We start from the raw sequence: 20282 nt of genomic DNA, 5'->3' as shown, positions 1-20282 counted from the left end.
GATCTAACCACCCAACGGAACCCGCCCGTTTCATAGATTAGTTGGAATCCTATAACGTTGAAAACCGCATCTCAATTTCGAAGAGCAGAAAAAGAAAACTCCAAAGAAAATAATCGAAAGATGGTAGATTTTTACAATTCATTTCTTTCTTTTTTTCCTGCTTAATTTAATTTAACAGTTAAGATTTCAATTTTTTTTTTTGCTCAGGTTTGTATAGCTTGCCTGTTGCCGCTCTTCCTCGTCCCGATCGTCAACATTTTGCCTCTTCTTTTCGATTTCATCATGGTAAAATTTTTTAATTTTTAATCCCCTTTGTTGCCTATTTGATTAATTATCCTCTTTTCTTGGTTCAGGGTAAAATTTACAGGCTTCTTGGGTGGGAATACCGTAAACCGGAGAGAGCACCGCCGGCGTGTCCGTATAAACCGGCTGCCAAACTGGAAAACAATAGTAAAGTGAGTGAATGTTAATTGCCTGCTTTAATTAAGTTTATTTAATTATTAATCCAAAGTGTTCCTTTAAAGTTAATTTTGCTTTATTATTTATGCTGAATTATCATAACTAATGGGGGAGACACTTGTCTTGGAGATACTTAGAATTTGTTAGGTTTTCGTTTGTGCAATTTGAAGATGCCAATCATTATGTGTAAAATATATTTGGTAAAATGCTAAAATCTTCAAGTTTTGAGGCTCTTAGCAAATGAAAACAGAGCAATGGAGGTCAAATTGTGTGCGTAAGATTAACCCCTCTTGTTGAAATTGCCTGGAAGAATTTCCAATAGGGAAACCAATCGATCAAAAAGTTCCGTGCCTAATCTGGCCTTGATTGAAGGGCTATCCTTTGGTGTTATAGCTTTTATTTTGAGCAAGGCCTAAATGGTAGCCATCCATCAATCAGTTTTGGCAATTCTGTTTGCTATTGGAATGAGGATTGAGCCTTTGTGCTCTGGCCTATCACATTTTCTTGTTCAGAAGTTTAAACTGGTTTGCTTGCTAGCCTTTAGCCTTATGGTTTTAGGAGTGTCGAGGGATGGGTGTCACAGATATAGGGATAAAAACTGAGGAGAAAGGAAAACGAGCAAAGAAGGAAAATTTGCACCCCACTCTGGTTAGGACAGAGTTGAAAGTAGATGACTAGATGCGAATGCAGATGAAAAAGTGGAAAGAAAGTAAATTTTGAGCGTGCTTGGTAGTGAAGAAAAGTGAGAGGAAAGAAAATAGGAGAGACGATTATTTTCCATCCTAATGCATAAAAACAAATCATTCCAAATTGGAATCATAAGAGGAGACAAAATGAGAGTGAGATGTATGTTAATTTTCAAAATTATGCATTTTTCAAACGGTCCATTTTATTTCCTGTCATTTTTCAACTCTACCAAGCAATGAATTGAAAGAAAATTACTTTTTTCTTTCAATTTTTCCATCTTTCCTACCAAGTCTTAGTTTTAGTTCAAGGGAAGAGAAGAGATAAGTTCAGTGAAAATTTTGTTAATGAACTGGTGATTCTTCATGATTGTAGAAACTGTTTGGGTTTTATTGTATGGTGATGCTATTTTGTCTCCACAAGCAACTATCAACGAATGCAAACTATATTAATGGATTTATAGCAGTACTTGGGAGCTTGTTTACAGTTATGAGCACTGTAGTTTTTGTTCTTCTTTGGCCATCTTAGTTCCCAAATTTGTACTACTATTATAATCTGAAATTCACTGGTAGGTAGCTAGAATGCATGATTCCATAAACAAATTAAACTTGAAACTTTGCTGGTCCCAATTGCAGGGGAAATATTCTGTCTTCTTTCATTTTATTTCTTCAATGAAAACCAAAGGAGTGGGTAACATTAGATTCACTCCATGTTATTTGTGTTTTGTGTGAGGGAGACGTTGATACCAGCATGAGACGAATTTTTAGTTTCATAGAGTTGGTTTTGTGTCACTCTTGCATGTTATATGCTTGTTTGTAGCATTCTAATCAGGCTTGTTTTCTTTGCAAGCTTATCGTATGCACCACTCATCCAGCAACCGCCAATACTAAAAATTGTTTATGTTTTATAAGCTGTTGGTAAAAAAACTCAAAATACTAATAATTGTTTATGTTACCGTGATTGCTGCTGCTTGTGTCTTACTGCTTTCCTGGCTTTGGACTCACCCAAGTTTCTGCACACTCCATTCTTTTTCTGTGCTGATTTGCTAAAGTTTATGGTGGTTTTACAGGTGACCCCAGAAACAGAACCAGGTGCACCAGAGTCTAGTTCGAAACCCGTCGGTATGACCAATGGCAAGCAGGATTGATACTGAAAGCTTTTCCATGGTACTAAAATCAGACATAAACCCTTTTGAAGATGTACTTCTTAAGGTTGTTAATTGGTAGGGGGGAAAGATCACTCTATATGTTTTTATTATACAATATGAACACAGTTAAGCATTAAAGCTGAAAATTTGACGTGGTTCAGATAATAATATTTCCATTAATTGGAAGCCCTGAAACCTGAAAAGGAAAGAAACTCTTTCCTCTCTAATCCTCTCCAAAAGGTCTGTTAAAGGCGCAGAGTCGATTAAGTTCAGCTCTGTTGGTTTATGCATTCTTTAAATTGAAATTTTAAAAATTTTACTATATAGAAGAATGTAAAAAGGCTGAGGAGTTAAGTTTAGGGAAGTCAAGTTCGTTCAAATACAGAAAACTTGAGCTTAACTTAAAATTTGATGCACAAGCTCGATTGGATATATTTGTTTTTAAGCTTAAGTTTATCTAGAGAGCTATTACTTATTAAATCTGTTTATTAATTTTTGTACTTAAGCTTGATTAATTTCGTACATATTCAAGCTTGAGACTTATGAGTTAAATAATATATAGTAAGGTAATGTAATTTAGTAATATAAAAATATTTAAAACATATATAAAGAAGAAAAGCTTAATTAAGACTTATAAAACATTTTAAACCGAATGTTATTAGATTCAAATTTAACTTAATAGTTCGAAGTAATCGAGTTAAAGCTTATTTGAATAATTATTGATAAATTTTATTATCACCAGACCCATTAGCCCAAAAGGTTAATTTCAGAACCCAAGGCTATTGAAAGCCAAGATTTTCCACAGGTTGACAATGATTTCATAAAATAATATTAAAGAACAGGAAAAAAAAGGGTAAGATGAACACTAAACATAAGGCAAGTGTCACCGGCCTTGATTATAAAATTGTCGGCAGCTTAAACTTAGTAATGTTCAATTAACAATTTAAAAAGAGCAGTGGGCATTGTTTGGACTCATTCGATGTTTGCCTTCCCAAAGTTGAAACAAATTTTGGACTCTCATGTCTTCCTTTTTAACCTCTCCCTCTCATTTTACCCCGCGAATCTACACCACCGATTCTGTGGTGACCCACTTTCCTTCTACCAAAATATAATTACTTCCTAGCTTTTGGGTCACCATTTGTTGTTGGAAACCACATCAAATTAATTTTTTAAAATTTTAATTTAATCAGGAAATTATTTTTTTCAAAAAAAAAAAAAAATCAGCAATCGTGTAGTGTAATCTGAATGTGGACCATAAACCTAACTTTATATTTGTTTAAAAAGGAACTTGGGTACCCTAACATGTGATCAACTGAATAAAATAAATTGAAGGGAAAAAAGGTTGTAAATGATGAATTGATTAGATTAAATATGGGTTTTCATTTTCCTTACCCCCCAATGTGGGGAATAATTAAAAAGAAAAAAGAAAAGCAAATCACTGTTGAAAGAGAGTGTAGTAATTTTGAAGTGGCCACCTAATTAGAAGCATGTGACATGATTTTTTTGGCAAAAGCATGTGGGTAGGTAGAGCTAACTTAGGGAGACAACATAACCCAACCTGTAAGAAGGAAATATAAAATTCAAAAACAGTAAATCTAGTCAAGCAAAATACCTTATAATCCTTAATAATGCTTTACTTGGTTGCTAAGGGAAGGTCTGAATTATTTGTATATACTTCTTGGATGGAATAATTTCAATGAATGCTTCTGGTCAATGTTTGACTTAATTACTTTGAAGAAAGAAAGATGAATTATATGTATGCCTCATGTTTCTCAAATTTCATACACATAACTTACTTTTTCATTTCAAATTCAGAAATGGCATGGGCTACCCACTATTTTAGAATTTTTTTTTATAATAATCAAGACTTAAAAAGATAATTTAATTTATTTCTCAATTTATTTTTCATTTATTTTAGTTCTTAAATTTGTATTGTTTATCGAATCATTTTAGAATAGATTAAAAAAATACAAATAGATTATTACATTAACCCAAAATATTTATTAATTTATATACAAATTCCTTTTTATTAAAAAGATTATTTAAAAAAAAAGGTTAATTCACATTAACCCCCCAAAAGAAAAGAATCTTAATGCATCTTCTCCCAAGTTGACTGGGAATCCAATCCTTCTCCAACCACTAGAATTCACAAATTCCACAAATTCCATTACGTTTAAACTTTGAGTACTCAAAAACGCTTTTCCATGTTTAATAATATTTTGGAGTCTTGAGAGTAGGTATCAATGCACAATACCATTCATTTGCAAACATTTTCAATGTCACTAACGAAACTAATACCACTTCATAAATGGCTTATTTATTTATTTATTTTAAATCACTTGTTTTCTTTCCTTTATGACTTATTGATACGAGTGATGTCTAGGTAAAACTTTTTCAATAGTAATAATTTTAAAATTTGAATTTAGTTTAAATATCTAGATAAGAAAGTCACTTTTCTTTCAACTACCTATTTTATATATCCGAGTAAAAGTATCTGGGAGGCTTTTATACTAAAAGTTGGATTGCATTTTATCTTTTTTAGTAAAAAAAGGGCAAACTAATCTATGTATATTAGATTAAAGAGTAAATTGATCCTTTTTGTTAAAAATTTCATTCACTTGTACTATTAAAAACTAACATGGTTGATGGAATAACCAGACATTGACACTTGATATGCCGCATGTACCTCATATTGATGTATAAGGATCAGTTTTTAACAATAGAAAGTGATGGAATTTTTAATAGAAAGACCAATTTGCTCTTTGATCTAATGTACAATGACTAATTTGGTCATTTTTTTAGTGGAGGGTGAAAAACGTAATCAGATTCCTAGTACAAAGACCTCCATGGTCATGGTATTTTTACATATATACCTGTTATGTTTGAGAGGGAATTGTTAAACATTCAATTTTTTTTCATATATAAATATGTATGCATGTGAAATAACTTTCAATTTTAAGTTATTCTAATTGAGTTGATGCCTAGTTAACTTAATCCATAAGTTTTATATAAATATAAAGCATACATTATTTTACTATACTAATTTTCTTTTTTCTTTTTTAAATTTAGGTCTTGCTTGATTTATTGATGTGAGCTCGTAATCGATTTAGAATTGCAAGTCACCCGATTGTCTGACCGTTTCTAAATAGGTACTTGTACAAAAGAAATAAGATAGAAATCCTTGAATCAACAACTTGTACGAGAAAAGAACAAACGCTATTGAACATGACCCGTTTTCTACAGGACAAACAATTGGAAGCAAGAATTAACTTCGAACAAATCGCGACTAGTTGTTTATGAAAGAAACAAGAACCAAACGTATAAAAAAGAAAGAGGAACACCACAAAGCAATAAGCCTTGATAAGTTCAGTTTGTATGTTCTTAAGAACTCAAGAAAAAAAATCTCACAAAATGTATTAATTCATCATAGCCTTTTCTTACATAAGTAACTTAGACCGAAATTTATTTTTGATTATAACTCATAGTGGGCAACTAAAGAGTCATGCCTTTTCACTTGATTCATCTGTAGATGAAAAGTCATGTCTTTTCATTTTGATGAAGGCTTAATGCTTCTTAATTGTGTTATTTTGTAGTCCCTTCATCTCCCTTAAAACCGAATGCCTTAATGATTATGTATTCATCTCTTTTACTGGCGCCATGATTGAGCTTTAAGTGCACTAAAATCGACCAGAAGTTGAAAAGCCACTCTTGATCCATTTGAACAGCCACCATAATAAACTTTGAGTGCTTGAAATCGAAATAGACTTGAAGAGTCTTTGTTGATCCATATGAACAACTACTTACAAGACAAATAAATAGTTATTAAGCATTGGCAACTTATCATATTCTTATTCAATTTAAAACACCTTATTTATAATGAAAATTAACATACTATTACTTATGCATAAAAAGTAACAGCCAAAATAAAGGACACACTTCACACACTTATGAAACTAACTCATGCTTAAACTAAATGAACAAATAAGATGCTTAAATGCAAGGCTTAATGAAGATGCAAACTAAATAAACAAATGAGTTACATAACGCATGACATAATTAAAATACAAACTTTATTAACATGTGAGATGTTTTAATGCATGACTTAATTAAATACAGAACACATAATGCAAGTCACAATTTAAAAATGCAGATAAATACTCAAGAAATTAATTAATAACTAGTTATCAAGATGCATTTAACACACAATTAACAACTAACTTAACTAAAAGCTTGTAACACCCCTAACCCGTATCCGTCGCCAGAATAAGGTTATGGAGCATTATCGGACTTATTTTATAAATAATCATACATTTCAAATACATTTCTCAATTCCAAATTCAAAATCAATCACATTGTCCCTAATATGAGCCTATAAGGCCCAAATCATGCATTAGAAGTGGTTCGGGACTAAACTGATAACTCAAAATTTTTTTGGAAAACTTATAAAATTTTTCAAAATATAGGGGATACACGCCTGTGTGGCCCAGATGTGTGTCTCACACGACCAAAGACACACCCGTGTCATAGGCCATGTGGACATTCGAAATGGGATCATAGGGCTGTGTCCTAACCCGTGTGCCCTTCGAAATGGCCTCACACGCCTGTATACCATGTCGTGTGGTAGGCCGTGCCAAAACTGTAGGGTATACTGACTTATGCCACACGGCCAAGTCACACGCCGTGTGCTAGGCCATGTGGAGCATACTGACTTGGTTTCTAATTAAACACCAGAAGACACACGGCCGTGTCACCTGATTGTGTGTCACACACGGCTGAGACACACGCCCGTGTCTTTGCTCGTGTGGACAAAAATAGGCAATTTTCCAAGCCATCTTTCTCACCCAAATTTGCATTCACCTACACAAATCAAATGGCATATAACATGGCATAAATATGCATTCAAACCAATCTCGACCAAGCCTAATTCATGCCAATTCCATACCAACAATCCACAAGACACTCAAATATCACAATAACCCATTCAATTCATACCAATTTCACATTCTCAAATCACCTAAATGGTCATTTTCAATTATGCATTATTTTGCCGAAAACCACAAGCATTACATAGCCATTGTCAACCACATAACAAAAGGCCATTTGAAAATATATATACATCACAAAATATACCAAAATAAGCCAAATCATATGGCTATACACATAACCAAACATTCATCATTTACAAGCCAAATCAAATGGCTAAATCCATTACTATCATATAGACCAAAATAACCACAATTCCTATACATGCCATATCACCGAATACATCACCTCAAAAGTACCAAAGTGATAGCTGAATAGTGTGATGAGATCTCCGACTACTCCTAAATCTGAGCAAGCTTCAATAATCACTATAAAACATGAAAAAGTAAACAGAGTAAGCTATAAAGCTTAGTAAGTTCGTATAGTAATAAACTCAACTTACCATATATACACAATTTAAGCAATTAGCATATCATAATATAAGTTATATTGATCCACAAACTTATCACATATTCATTCACAAGGTTAGATATGAATTTCACAAGTTTCTTTGATTCAATGCTTGTATGGTTCATGTACATACTTGTAATAACTCGTATCAATCTCATAATCATCTATATCCTTTACATACCCGTTGAATCATTTAGAATAATATCAGATACCCAGGAATCTCGTACCCTAAGTGCCAAATACATAGCCGAAGTTATCTCAATCTCATATCTCATATAATGCTTACTCTCGAGCTATCAACGGGTTTGCTCACACAAGCTGACAGTCATGACGTAGTTACATGGTGCTGCTCACACAAGATGCCGAGAATTCGCAACACATGCCAGATAACATAGCCACCGGTAGGACGTACAGACCAAAATCCAATACACATAACCCTTAATGACATGTCGTTTGTATCCTAATCTATTCCTAAGGTTCAACCGAGATTTCACATTATTGAATCTTCGTCGAATATATTCGTAAGGTCGTATTCACAATTAATTCAATAATAAAGCATTTAAAACACAATTATATTAATGTTTATTAGCATACGAACTTACCTCGATTCACAAAAATGATGGAATGAATCGACTAGTCCAATACTTTGTTCTTTCCCCGATCTAGATCCAAACTTCATTTTTTTTTATCTATATAATATCAAATTTAACTTATTCAATTATCATTCTATTCAATTTATCTCAAAAATCATATTATGGCAAAATTACACTTTTGCCCTAATATTTCAACATCTTTACAATTTAGTCCCTAGCTCATAAAAATACAAACTAATGCAATTAGGTCCCTAACCATGCTAGCCGAATTTCTCTTATTAACATAGTAGCCCATATTTTTTATTAATTTCACAATTTAAACATGAATTTTTCACAATTTACAAATAAATCCCTAATTTGCAATTTCAACCAAAATCACTTAACAAATGTTATTTATCTAACAACAACCATTCATTTTCTATCATCAAACATCAAAATACACACATATTCATCAATGTTAAAAGCCTAAACCTTTAACAGTTATGCAAATTAGTCCATAGGCTAGCTAGATTAAACTACAATGACTCCAAAAACATAGAAATCATTAAAAACGAATCAAAATTTACTTACATGCAAGGAGGGAGCTTAGCCAAATGGATGAACCCTAACAATGGATTTTTCAACCCTAACAATGGCTTTTTCTTCTCAAATTATCAGTGGTGATATCAACTAAAGAAGATGATACCTTTTGTTTATGTTGTTTTACTTTAAATAGATGTTTTCAAAGAATAATGTCCACTCACTATAAAAGCCATCTAATTACCACATAAGGACCTCTACTTTAAGGTTCCATAGCTATTAAACACCTTTACCTATTAGAACACAATTTTTGCACTTTATGCGATTTAGTCCTTTTTATCAAATTGAGCACTCAAACGATAAAATTTCTTAACGAAATTTTCACACAATCATACTATCATGCTGCAGACATTAAAATAATAATAAAATAAATATTTTGACCTTGGATTTGTGGTTCTGAAACTACTGTTCCGATTTGACTAAAAATGGGCTGTTACAAAGTTAATAGCATTAAGCAGACTTAAGACACATACATATTAATGACTCATACTAAATAAGAATTAATAAAAGTTGTAGAATTATAAATAAAATGAGATGGAAGATTTGACCTTAAAAAGCCTACATGCAAACGTTGTACAGGTTTTCAACAATTTCATCTTACATTTCGGCCCTTCAAGCTTAGACCATTCTCGAGTCCTTTTTGTCGAGTCACATTATGTGACCACGCTTACATCATACCCTCCCTCTTGAAATAGATTTGTCCTCAAATTGGGCCATTTGCTCAAAAAAAATTAATCCAATCACGGCCTTTTAAAGGACACTCCTCGAGAGCTGATTTGAGGAAATTACTTTTCTAGACCTGAAATCCAAACATATTTTGAAAAGAGGAATGGTTAATTGAACACCCCTTATTATACAAACATACGATTATAGGGCGATCTACCCTTAGAGCTTTTTTAAATCCTCCATATTTAAAAGGGTATGTCTTCGAGTTGTCACTTACACAGAAATGAAATAGATCAAAGACATTTCAGATTAGGAACACAATACATTTTCCCAAATCCCCTTTCAAAAATTGAACATACAAAACTCTGGGATCAAAAACTTGGCTTTACCTTTGTAATTCATCACAATTGAAATACTTCATTCTCGGAAACAAAGATGAAACATTGAGTAAACAAAAGTTGTTTACACAATTACTCAAAATAAATTCATGATGCTTGACTTCTTTCAACAATGACTTAAAAAAACAAACTCTGGGTTTAAAAATGCAATTTTAATCTATTGATTCACCATGAAACAAATGTCTTCTTTTCAAAAATATATCACCAATATTAACCAAAGAAAGGTTGGGTGGATGAATTTTCACATAAGAATCACTCACAAACTTTTCTTGAAAAGGAATGATCAACCATTAAAACTTTCCACAATGAATCAAAGGTGTCTCATAATAATTAAAATCAAATAAATGAAAATTTGTATGTGACAATTCATTTTTGAAAACATCGGACCACGAAAATAATTTACCGTAAGGAAATTCTTTTAAAACAAATTTAGAAACAAACTTATCATCAAATTTTAAAGAATGCCTTCTTAAATCAAATTCCACAGTTTCCTTACCTTCTTTACCTTTTTGTTCTTGTAGAGAAACTTCAGTTTCCCACTTTCCTCTCTCACACAAATGGAATTGTCTTTCGAGAGTGGAGTAATGTAATGAAAAATTCGGCAATAGATTTTTGAAAACATGTGGCAAAGAAACACAACTAAACAAAACTGTGTTATGATTGGTTAGTACAAATTCACTCCTTACTTTTGCTTTGATAGTTTCTTGCTTTTCATTTTCTTCCCTCACTAAAGTTGTCTCCAATTTTACCTCGGATTTATTTTCACTCAACATGCCTTCAATCAAACTTTCTTTTCCTTCAACTTTATCAAATTCTTTTTCTTTTTTTTTTTCTCACTTTCTTTTTTTTTCGTGTTCTTCAATCTCTTTTTCTTTTCTCTCAAGCTCTTTCTTTCTTAATTTTGTAATTTCTCTCTCACTCGAATTTTTTTTCAATTTTTCATCTTTTTCATTATCTTTTTTTTTCTCTCAAACTATTGTGATTTTATATCCTCACTCTCTTTTCTTTTCTCACTAACTTTTAACTTAGTTCGATCTTTAGGAATTTGTTGTGGTGTTAAAGATGCCAACATGAAGGTTTTTCCATGGAATCTGAATGAGTATCGATTGGTAATTCTATCATAGTTAGCTGGTCTTTCAAACTGCCATGGTCTCCTCAACAGGACCACCCAAACTCTAGGACATGAACTCATTAAGAGTAAGAGACTCAACCTTATATGCTAGTGAATTCATTAAGTCCGTCTTAATAGGACCACCCAAACCCTGGGATATGAATTCATTAAGGCCATAACTCAACCTTATTCATGTACATTGTTCGCCATAGGGATAAGTAAAATGTACATTATGAGTCTTTCCATGGTTTCGTTATGCCTCTTCTTACCATTGTAAGCTTAGCTCTTAGCAACGCAAGTTGCGACTTGAGAGTCACATAATAGAGATACGGGAGGTGTCAGTTTTTCCCATAAAGGAATCTCTCTAAGTAGATTATTAAGCCACTCAGCCTTTTTCTTAACTAAGTCTAGAGCTATAAACTTTGGTTTCATACACAAATTGTACCTTTAAGGTATTTAAGCAAATGCTTTAAAGCATTCTAATGCTTATTGCTAGGATTATGGGTATATCTACTTAGTCTATGGGCTGCATTAGCAATATCAAGCCGAGTGTAGTTCATCAAGAACATAAGGCTTCCAGTAACTTTAGCATATTCTAGTTGAGAAATACTATTTCCTTATTCTTTATCAGTTGCATACTAGAATTAAAAGGAGTTTTCATAGGGATTACATCAAAGTTATTAAACTTATTTAGCACTTTCTATATACAGTGAGATTGATTTAAAGTAAATCCCTTTTTTGATTTAGTAACTTTAACTTTTAAGATTACATCTACCTCTCCCAAATTAGTCATATCAAACTTGGTAGATAAGAAATTTTTGGTTTTGTTAATGGCTTCTATATTAGTACTGAAGACTAACATGTCATCCACATATAGACTTATGATGACACAATCAGAACCAAACATCTTAGAATATATATGTACCATTAACAATAAAACCAAAACTAAGAATAGACTTACAAAATTTCTCATACTATTGTTTTGAAGATTGTTCAAGACCATACAAAGATTTTTTGAGTCTGCAAACTTTATCTTCCATACCATGTGCCACAAAACCTAGAGGTTACTCCATGTAGATCTCCTCGTCCCAATCACCATTCAAGAAAGCCATCTTCACATCTATTTGATGTACCAAGAAATTTTGACTTAAAGCTAGAACAAACAAAACATGAATGGTTGAGATCTTAGTCACAGGAGAATATGTGTCAAAATAATCTATTCCAAATTTCAGAGTGAACCTTTTTACAACTAGTTTTGACTTATACCTCTGAATTGACCCATCTAGTCTAAATCTCTTTCTAAATACTCATTTATTTCTGATAGGTCTAAAATCTCTAAGCAAGTCTCTTAGTTCCCAAGTGTGATTAAATGTAATAGACTCTAGCTCATCATTAATGAAATCTCTCCAAAAACTAGCATCTATTGGTTTTATAGCTTTATAATAGGTTTTTAGATTCTTATCTATAAAAAATGCATGAGCAATAGAATCATTTATCAGGTCTAAATAACTAATATCAGTTGCAAAGGATGTAAGAAAATCAAGTCTGAAACTAGTTACAGTTCTTTGTTTTTTACTCCTCCTAGGTTCAACATCATTGTTAAGAACATCTCTATTATGTGTACCAAAAGAAGATGCATGCTCATCTAATTGTATATCAATTCTTATGTTAGATTTTTTTAAAGGAAAAACATTCTCAAAGAAAACAACATATCTAGATTCACATATAGAATAATCATGCAAAGACATGAATCTATATGTAGAACTATTTCGAGCATACCTGTAACACTCCAACCTCGCTGGCAGACTGAGGCATTACACTTAAAACAGACTTAAACTTAGTTCGTACTTTTATTAAGGTTTCAACATATGCCCACTGAACTGGGACTGTAATATCCTAAATTAGGGCTTAATCGGAATAGTGGTTTCGTGACCACAAATCTGAGATAGAAATAATTATTTTACAATGATTTTGATGTTTATGATATGATTGCATGATTGTGTGAAAATTTCGTGATGAAATTCTATACCTAAAGTGCTTAAATTGAAAGTAGGGACTAAATCGAATAAGTTGCAAAACTTGCATTCTAGAAGTTTTAGTATGAAATTGTTTTGGAATATTAATGAGGAGGTCTTAAATAGCAATTTGACCAATTTTAAGTTCATGGAAAAATTAGGACATGGAAGGAATTTTGGAAAGTTTAGTAGTAAGGGTATTTTGGTCATTTAGTTATTAAAATGAATTAAAAACAAAATTAAAAGCCAATTTTGTCCATCTTCTTCATTAGGCCAAAATTTCAAGGGTTCTCCATAGCTAGGGTTTGTTTCAAGCTTCCAAGCTCCATAGTAAGTGATTCCAAGCCCCGTTTTTAATGATTTTTACGTTTTTGAGATCCCGGTAACTCAATAAAGCTTATGTTAGCAATAATTTAACTTAGGGTTTATATTTGGAAAAATACCCATAGGTGAAATTTGTGTATTTTGATGTTTTATGATAGAATATGAAGTTTTAAATTATGTTAGACAACTTGTACTACTCGATTTTAAGCAAAAAGCAGTAAAAGGGCTTAATCGGTAAAAATACCTAATAGTCACAAGTACATGTTAGAGTGAGAATTTGATGTTGCCATAGAAGAGAAAAGTGATCAGCATGTTGTAAAACATAAGAATAAGGAATAAAGTTTAATCCAGAGCCTAGGGGCAAAAATGTAAATATGCAAAAGTTTAGGGGTAAAATTGTAATTTTTCCAAAATTTGAGTTAAGGATTAATTTGATAATGTGAGTATTAAATAAGCTAAATGTGTTATTTTAGATCAAGAAAGACGTGGAATCGACCTCAATCGAGGAAAAGAAAAGATTGTGGACTAAATTGTAAAATCTTTGTATTTTGGTACCAAGGTAAGTTCATGTGTAAATAATGTAGCATAATTGTTATTTTTAAGTTATTGATATTAATTATGTGTTATGCTGAATTTTATTATGAAACGTATGCTTTGTGGTTAATTTCAAATAATATGTAAATTATGTGAACTACTTGTTAAATATAATTGTTACCGAGTATTGATTTGACATTCTACGGAAGACGCAAGGATAAGTGTTCGAGGAAAAGTCCGTTTGAACCTTAGGAATAGATTAGGATACAAGTGACATGTCACTAGGATGGTTGAGCATCCGAACTCGTTGAGTTGAGTCCGAGTTCGTGAGATGTAACTAGGCATCCGAACTCGTTGAGTTGAGTCCGAGTTCACTTATGGATGCGAACGCCCGAGCTCGTTGAGTTGAGTCCGAGTTCGCTTATGGGCGGGTGACATGATTGCTTGATTGAATATGTGGCACTTATGTGCAAGTTATCCATGTATCCGAATTATATTCCGATGTGTTCAACGGGTAAAGTTCTACTCAAATGGAGGAAAATTTCGAGATGTAAAGAGACGTATTGGTAAGTGATATGAAATGGATATTTTGGACAGGTATGTATTTAACCCTCGGGTTGAGTATTGATACAACCACGATAAGGTAATAAGATGATGAAGAATGATTAAAAATGTGATATGTGTTTTAGTGATGTATGCTAATGTTGATGGTATAACTGTTTGTTATGTTACTTATTATTTGCATATGAACTTACTAAGCATTTATGCTTACTCCTCCTTCTTACTCATTGTAGTTTTGGACAAGCCAGCTCGAGAGTCGGGATAGGTCGAAGGCTCGATCACACTATCCGAAGATTTTTGGTAAATGGCTTGTAAATTTAAGTATGGCATGTATAGCAATATACCCATTTTGTGTAAATGATCTTATGGTATGGTTGTGAAATGGTTGAGGAAATGCTTGATAATGATAAATTATGAAAATGGTTAGTTTAGATTATGTTTGATGTTAAGGAAAACTATTAAGATACTTAGTGCATAAAACTCATAAAAGGATGAAATTTACCATAAACAGAATACCGCAGCAACACTAATGCGAGTTTGAAAATTTACTAAAATCATAGAAATTGAATTTAGTGGTGAAATACATATCAAATTGAAGCTTATTATGTCTAGTTTCACATGAAACAAATGAAACAAGTAAAGGAAGTATATGTTAGAAGATATTTTAATTTTAGTGAAACAGAGTCATAGCAGTTTCTGAATCCCTGTTCCTACTTTAGAAATTCACCATAAATTGTAAAGATATAATTAGGTGGTTTATTTTATATCCTCAGAATCCTTATTGAGTCTAGTTTTAGTATAAACAAACCTCATAGTCATATGAATTTTTTACAGAGAGAAATATGGTTCGTAGTAAACAGAGGTCAGACCAGTTAAGTCCTAAAACAAGGGTAACTTTAACTAATAAACTGTACTAATTGGCCCAACCAAAATTCTGGAAAAAATTAGTAGATATTTTATGAGTCTAGATTCAGGAAAATTTACGGATCTTAATTTTGAGTTTCGTAACTCGAGATATGATTTTTCTTGTGACTGTGACGCAAGTAGCTTAAAAGCTGTGAATGTAGAAACAAATAATTCAAAGTTCTAAAATGTTAAACTAAGCTTAGTAACACCTCATACTCGACTCCGTGACGGTCTCGGGTGTGGGGCGTTACATTTAGTGGTATCGAGCAGGTTTAGTCGGTTCTCGGACTACGTGTTGTATGTATGGATTTTGCTATACATGCCATATGTATGAATTGTGATAGTGTGACGACTTGACCTTTTAAATGAAATTTTTTATATAGTAAATGGATCCCGATCCAGTGTGGCGAGATGAAGTCTGAGTAATCGCCAGCTCGGCTGATGGAGCAGCGCCGACTGAAAACCCACCCCTCTGTTGGTCGGGGAGGAGGGAAAGGGATCGAAGCCTTTCTCCAAATGATGAGTGCATGGTACACTGAGTTCGTTCGTACGAACCCAAATGTACGACCTCCCCCACCTCCCCCAATTCCTCAACCTATGCCTCCAATGCCTCAAGGAGTGGATATGATAAAATTTCACAGAACCCCCGTTGATAGAATTCGTAAACAAGGGGCTGAAGAATTTAGAGCAAATATTGATGATGATGCAGAGATAAGCAGCTGTATGCTAAGTTTAGTAAAAGTGAATTTTGGCTCCGGGAAGTTGGATTTTTGGTTCATATTGTTTCAGGTGATGGTATACGGGTTGATCCTAGTAAAATTTCAGCCATTGTTGATTGGAAACCACCAAAAACGAATCGAAGTTAGAAGTTTCTTGGGGCTAGTGGGTATTATCGGCGGTTGGTAAATGGATTTTCTATAATTGCTGCTCCTATAACTAGATTACTCGAAAGGATGTTAAATTTGAATGGACGGAAGAATGTCAACAGAGTTTTGAAGAATTGAAAAGTTATTAACAGAGGCACCGGTGTTAGTACAGCCCGAATCGGTAAAGAATTTGTGGTGTATAGTGATGCTTCTCTAAATGGTTTGGGGTGTGTGCTCATGCAAGAAGGAAAAGTGGTGGCATATGCTTGAGGCGTTAAAACCTCATGAGAGGAATTATCCTACTCACGATTTGGAATTGGTCTGCGGTGGTGTTTGCTTTGAAAATTTGGCGACATTATTTGTATGGTGAAAAATGTCGGTATATACCGACCACAAAAGTCTTAAGTACTTGATGTCACAAAAGACTTGAATTTGAGACAACGAAGATGGTTGGAGTTGTTGAAAGATTACGAGCTTGTTATTGATTATCATCCAGGAAAGCGAATGTGGTTGCTAATGCTTTGAGCAGAAAGTTGTTGTTTGCTTTGAGAGTTATGAACACTCAGTTGAAAGTGTCAAATGATGGTTCGATTCTAGCAGAGTTAAGAGCAAAACCAATGTTTTTACAAGAGATTTCTGAAACTCGGAAAATGATCAAGATTTGCTAGCCAAAAGAAAACAAGTGTGAAGTCGATCACGGATCGATTTGAATTGGTTCGATGGGTGCTTAATGTTTAAAGATCGGATTTGTGTACCGAAGAATGAGGAATTGATTCAAAAGATCCTACAGGAAGCACATAGTGGTTATTTCTCGATTCATCCGGGTAGTACGAAAATGTATAATGACTTGAAGAAAATGTATTGGTGGAATGGAATGAAAAGAGATATATCAGAGTTTGTGTCCAAATGCTTAATTTGTCAACAGGTGAAAGCTGAACACCAAGTACCTTCGAGATTACTCCAGCCTATTATGGTTCCTGAATGGAAATGGGATCGGATTACTATGGATTTTGTTTCAGGATTGCCATTGACTCCGGGAAAGAAAGATGCCATCTGGGTAATAGTTGATAGATTAACTAAGTCGGCTCATTTTATCCCGGTACGTACGAATTATTCTCTTAACAAGTTGGCTGAACTGTATATTAAAGAAATTGTTAGATTACGGAATACCATTATCGATTATTTCAGATAGAGATCCAAGGTTTACCTCGCGGTTTTGGCAAAAGTTGCAAGATCGTTAGGTACGAAGTTAAATTTCGATCTTGCTTTTCATCCACAAACCGATGGACAATCGAGAGAGTAATTGATTCTTGAAGACATGCTCGGATGTTGTGTATTGGAATTTCAAGGAAGTTGGGAAAGATATTTCTTGTTGGTAGAATTTGCTTACAACAATAGCTATCGACGAGCTTGAAAATGGCACCTTATGAAGCATTGTATGGTCGTAAGTGTCGAACGCCTTTGTATTGGACTGAACTCAAGGAAAATCAGATTTATGGAGTTGATTTAATAAAAGAAATCAAGAAAAGTGAAGATAATTCGAGATTGTTTGAAAGTCGCAGATAGACAAAATCTTATGCGACCTAAAGCGAAAGGACATTGAGTTTCAAGTTGGTGATGAGGTATTTTGAAAGTGTCTCCATGGAAGAAAGTCCTTAGATTTGGACGAAAGGGCAAGTTAAGTCTGCGTTTTATTGGACCGTATGAAATAATTGAAAAAGTTGGACCGGTAGCATATTGGCTAGCTTTACCACCCGAATTAGAAAAGATTCATGATGTGTTTCACGTATCTATGTTACGTCGGTATCGTTCAGATCCTTCACATATAATTTCAACGATGAAATTGAACTGCGACGATATGACTTATGAAGAAGAACCGATTAAGATTTTAGCTCGAGAAGTCAAACAACTAAGAAATAAAAGTGTTGCACTTGTGAAAGTGTTGTGGCAAAAGCATGGGGTAGAAGAGACTACATGGGAAACTGAAGAAACTATGAGAAACCAATACCCACACTGTTTTTAGGTAAGATTTTCGAGGACGAAAATCTTTAAAAGGGGAGAGTTGTAATATCCTAAATTAGGGCTTAATCGGAATAGTGGTTTCGTGACCACAAATCTGAGATAGAAATAATTATTTTACAATGATTTTGATGTTTATGATATGATTGCATGATTGTGTGAAAATTTCGTGATGAAATTCTATGCCTAAAGTGCTTAAATTGAAAGTAGGGACTAAATCGAATAAGTTGCAAAACTTGCATTCTAGAAGTTTTTAGTATGAAATTGTTTTGGAATATTAATGAGGAGGTCTTAAATAGCAATTTGACCAATTTTAAGTTCATGGAAAAAATTAGGACATGGAAGGAATTTTTGGAAAGTTTAGTAGTAAGGGTATTTTGGTCATTTAGTTATTAAAATGAATTAAAAACAAAATTAAAAGCCAATTTTTGTCCATCTTCTTCATTAGGCCGAAATTTCAAGGGTTCTCCATAGCTAGGGTTTGTTTCAAGCTTCCAAGCTCCATAGTAAGTGATTCCAAGCCCGTTTTAATGATTTTTACGTTTTTGAGATCCCTAAACTCGATAAAGCTTATGTTAGCAATAATTTAACCTAGGGTTTATATTTGGAAAAATACCCATAGGTGAAATTTGTGTATTTTGATGTTTTATGATAGAATATGAAGTTTTAAATTATGTTAGACAACTTGTACTACTCGATTTTAAGCAAAAACGAGTAAAAGGGCTTAATCAAGAAAAATACCTAATAGTCACAAGTACATGTTAGAGTGAGAATTTGATGTTGCCATAGAAGAGAAAAGTGATCAGCATGTTGTAAAACATAAGAATAAGGAATAAAGTTTAATCCAGAGCCTAGGGGCAAAAATGTAAATATGCAAAAGTTTAGGGGTAAAATTGTAATTTTTCCAAAATTTGAGTTAAGGATTAATTTGATAATGTGAGTATTAAATAAGCTAAATGTGTTATTTTAGATCAAGAAAGGCGTGGAATCGACCTCAATCGAGGAAAAGAAAAGATTGTGGACTAAATTGCAAAATCTTTGTATTTTGGTACCAAGGTAAGTTCATGTGTAAATAATGTAGCATAATTGTTATTTTTAAGTTATTGATATTAATTATGTGTTATGCTGAATTTTATTATGAAATGTATGCTTTGTGGTTAATTTCAAATAATATGTAAATTATGTGAACTACTTGTTAAATATAATTGTTACTGAGTATTGATTTGGCATTCTACGGAAGGCGGCAAGGATAAGTGTTCGAGGAAAAGCCCGTTTGAACCTTAGGAATAGATTAGGATACAAGTGACATGTCACTAGGATGGTTGAGCATCCGAACTCGTTGAGTTGAGTCCGAGTTCACTTATGGATGCGAATGTCCGAACTCGTTGAGTTGAGTCCGAGTTCGTGAGATGTAACTAGGCATCCGAACTCGTTGAGTTGAGTCCGAGTTCACTTATGGATGCGAACGCCCGAGCTCGTTGAGTTGAGTCCGAGTTCGCTTATGGGCGGGTGACATGATTGCTTGATTGAATATGTGGCACTTATGTGCAAGTTATCCATGTATCCGAATTATATTCCGATGTGTTCAACGGGTAAAGTTCTACTCAAATGGAGGAAAATTTTGAGATGTAAAGAGACGTATTGGTAAGTGATATGAAATGGATATTTTGGACAGGTATGTATTTAACCCTCGGGTTGAGTATTGATACAACCACGATAAGGTAATAAGATGATGAAGAATGATTAAAAATGTGATATGTGTTTTAGTGATATATGCTAATGTTGACTGGTATAACTGTTTGTTATGTTACTTATTATTTGCATATGAACTTACTAAGCATTTATGCTTACTCCTCCTTCTTACTCATTGTAGTTTTGGACAAGCCACTCGAGAGTCGGGATAGGTCGAAGGCTCGATCCACACTATCCGAAGATTTTTGGTAAATGGCTTGTAAATTTAAGTATGGCATGTATAGCAATATACCCA

The 20282-nt window shown here is 33.3% G+C and overlaps 1 protein-coding gene across 1 annotated transcript; it reads left to right on the top strand.

The window, feature by feature from the left end:
* On the top strand, positions 1-2458 carry LOC108459461 (uncharacterized). Its single transcript, XM_017758833.2, has 4 exons — positions 1-123; positions 208-285; positions 354-455; positions 2213-2458. Exons 1-4 carry the CDS (start codon positions 121-123, stop codon positions 2288-2290), a joined length of 261 nt encoding a protein of 86 aa, XP_017614322.1. The 5' UTR covers positions 1-120; the 3' UTR covers positions 2291-2458.
* Positions 2459-20282: the final 17824 nt, after the last annotated feature.

The sequence above is a fragment of the Gossypium arboreum genome, chromosome 4 (assembly GCF_025698485.1).
Source record: "Gossypium arboreum isolate Shixiya-1 chromosome 4, ASM2569848v2, whole genome shotgun sequence".
NCBI classification, from domain to species: domain Eukaryota; kingdom Viridiplantae; phylum Streptophyta; class Magnoliopsida; order Malvales; family Malvaceae; genus Gossypium; species Gossypium arboreum.
The sequence above is the reverse complement of the archived record's forward strand: the minus strand, read 5'-3'. Positions and strand labels throughout refer to the sequence as shown.

Bases quoted from the DNA above. Each gene is read 5' to 3' on its own strand.
- LOC108459461 (XM_017758833.2), top strand. The intron at 286-353 runs GTAAAATTTTTT...TTCTTGGTTCAG, and splicing joins TTCTTTTCGATTTCATCATG to GGTAAAATTTACAGGCTTCT. The intron at 456-2,212 runs GTGAGTGAATGT...GTGGTTTTACAG, and splicing joins AACTGGAAAACAATAGTAAA to GTGACCCCAGAAACAGAACC.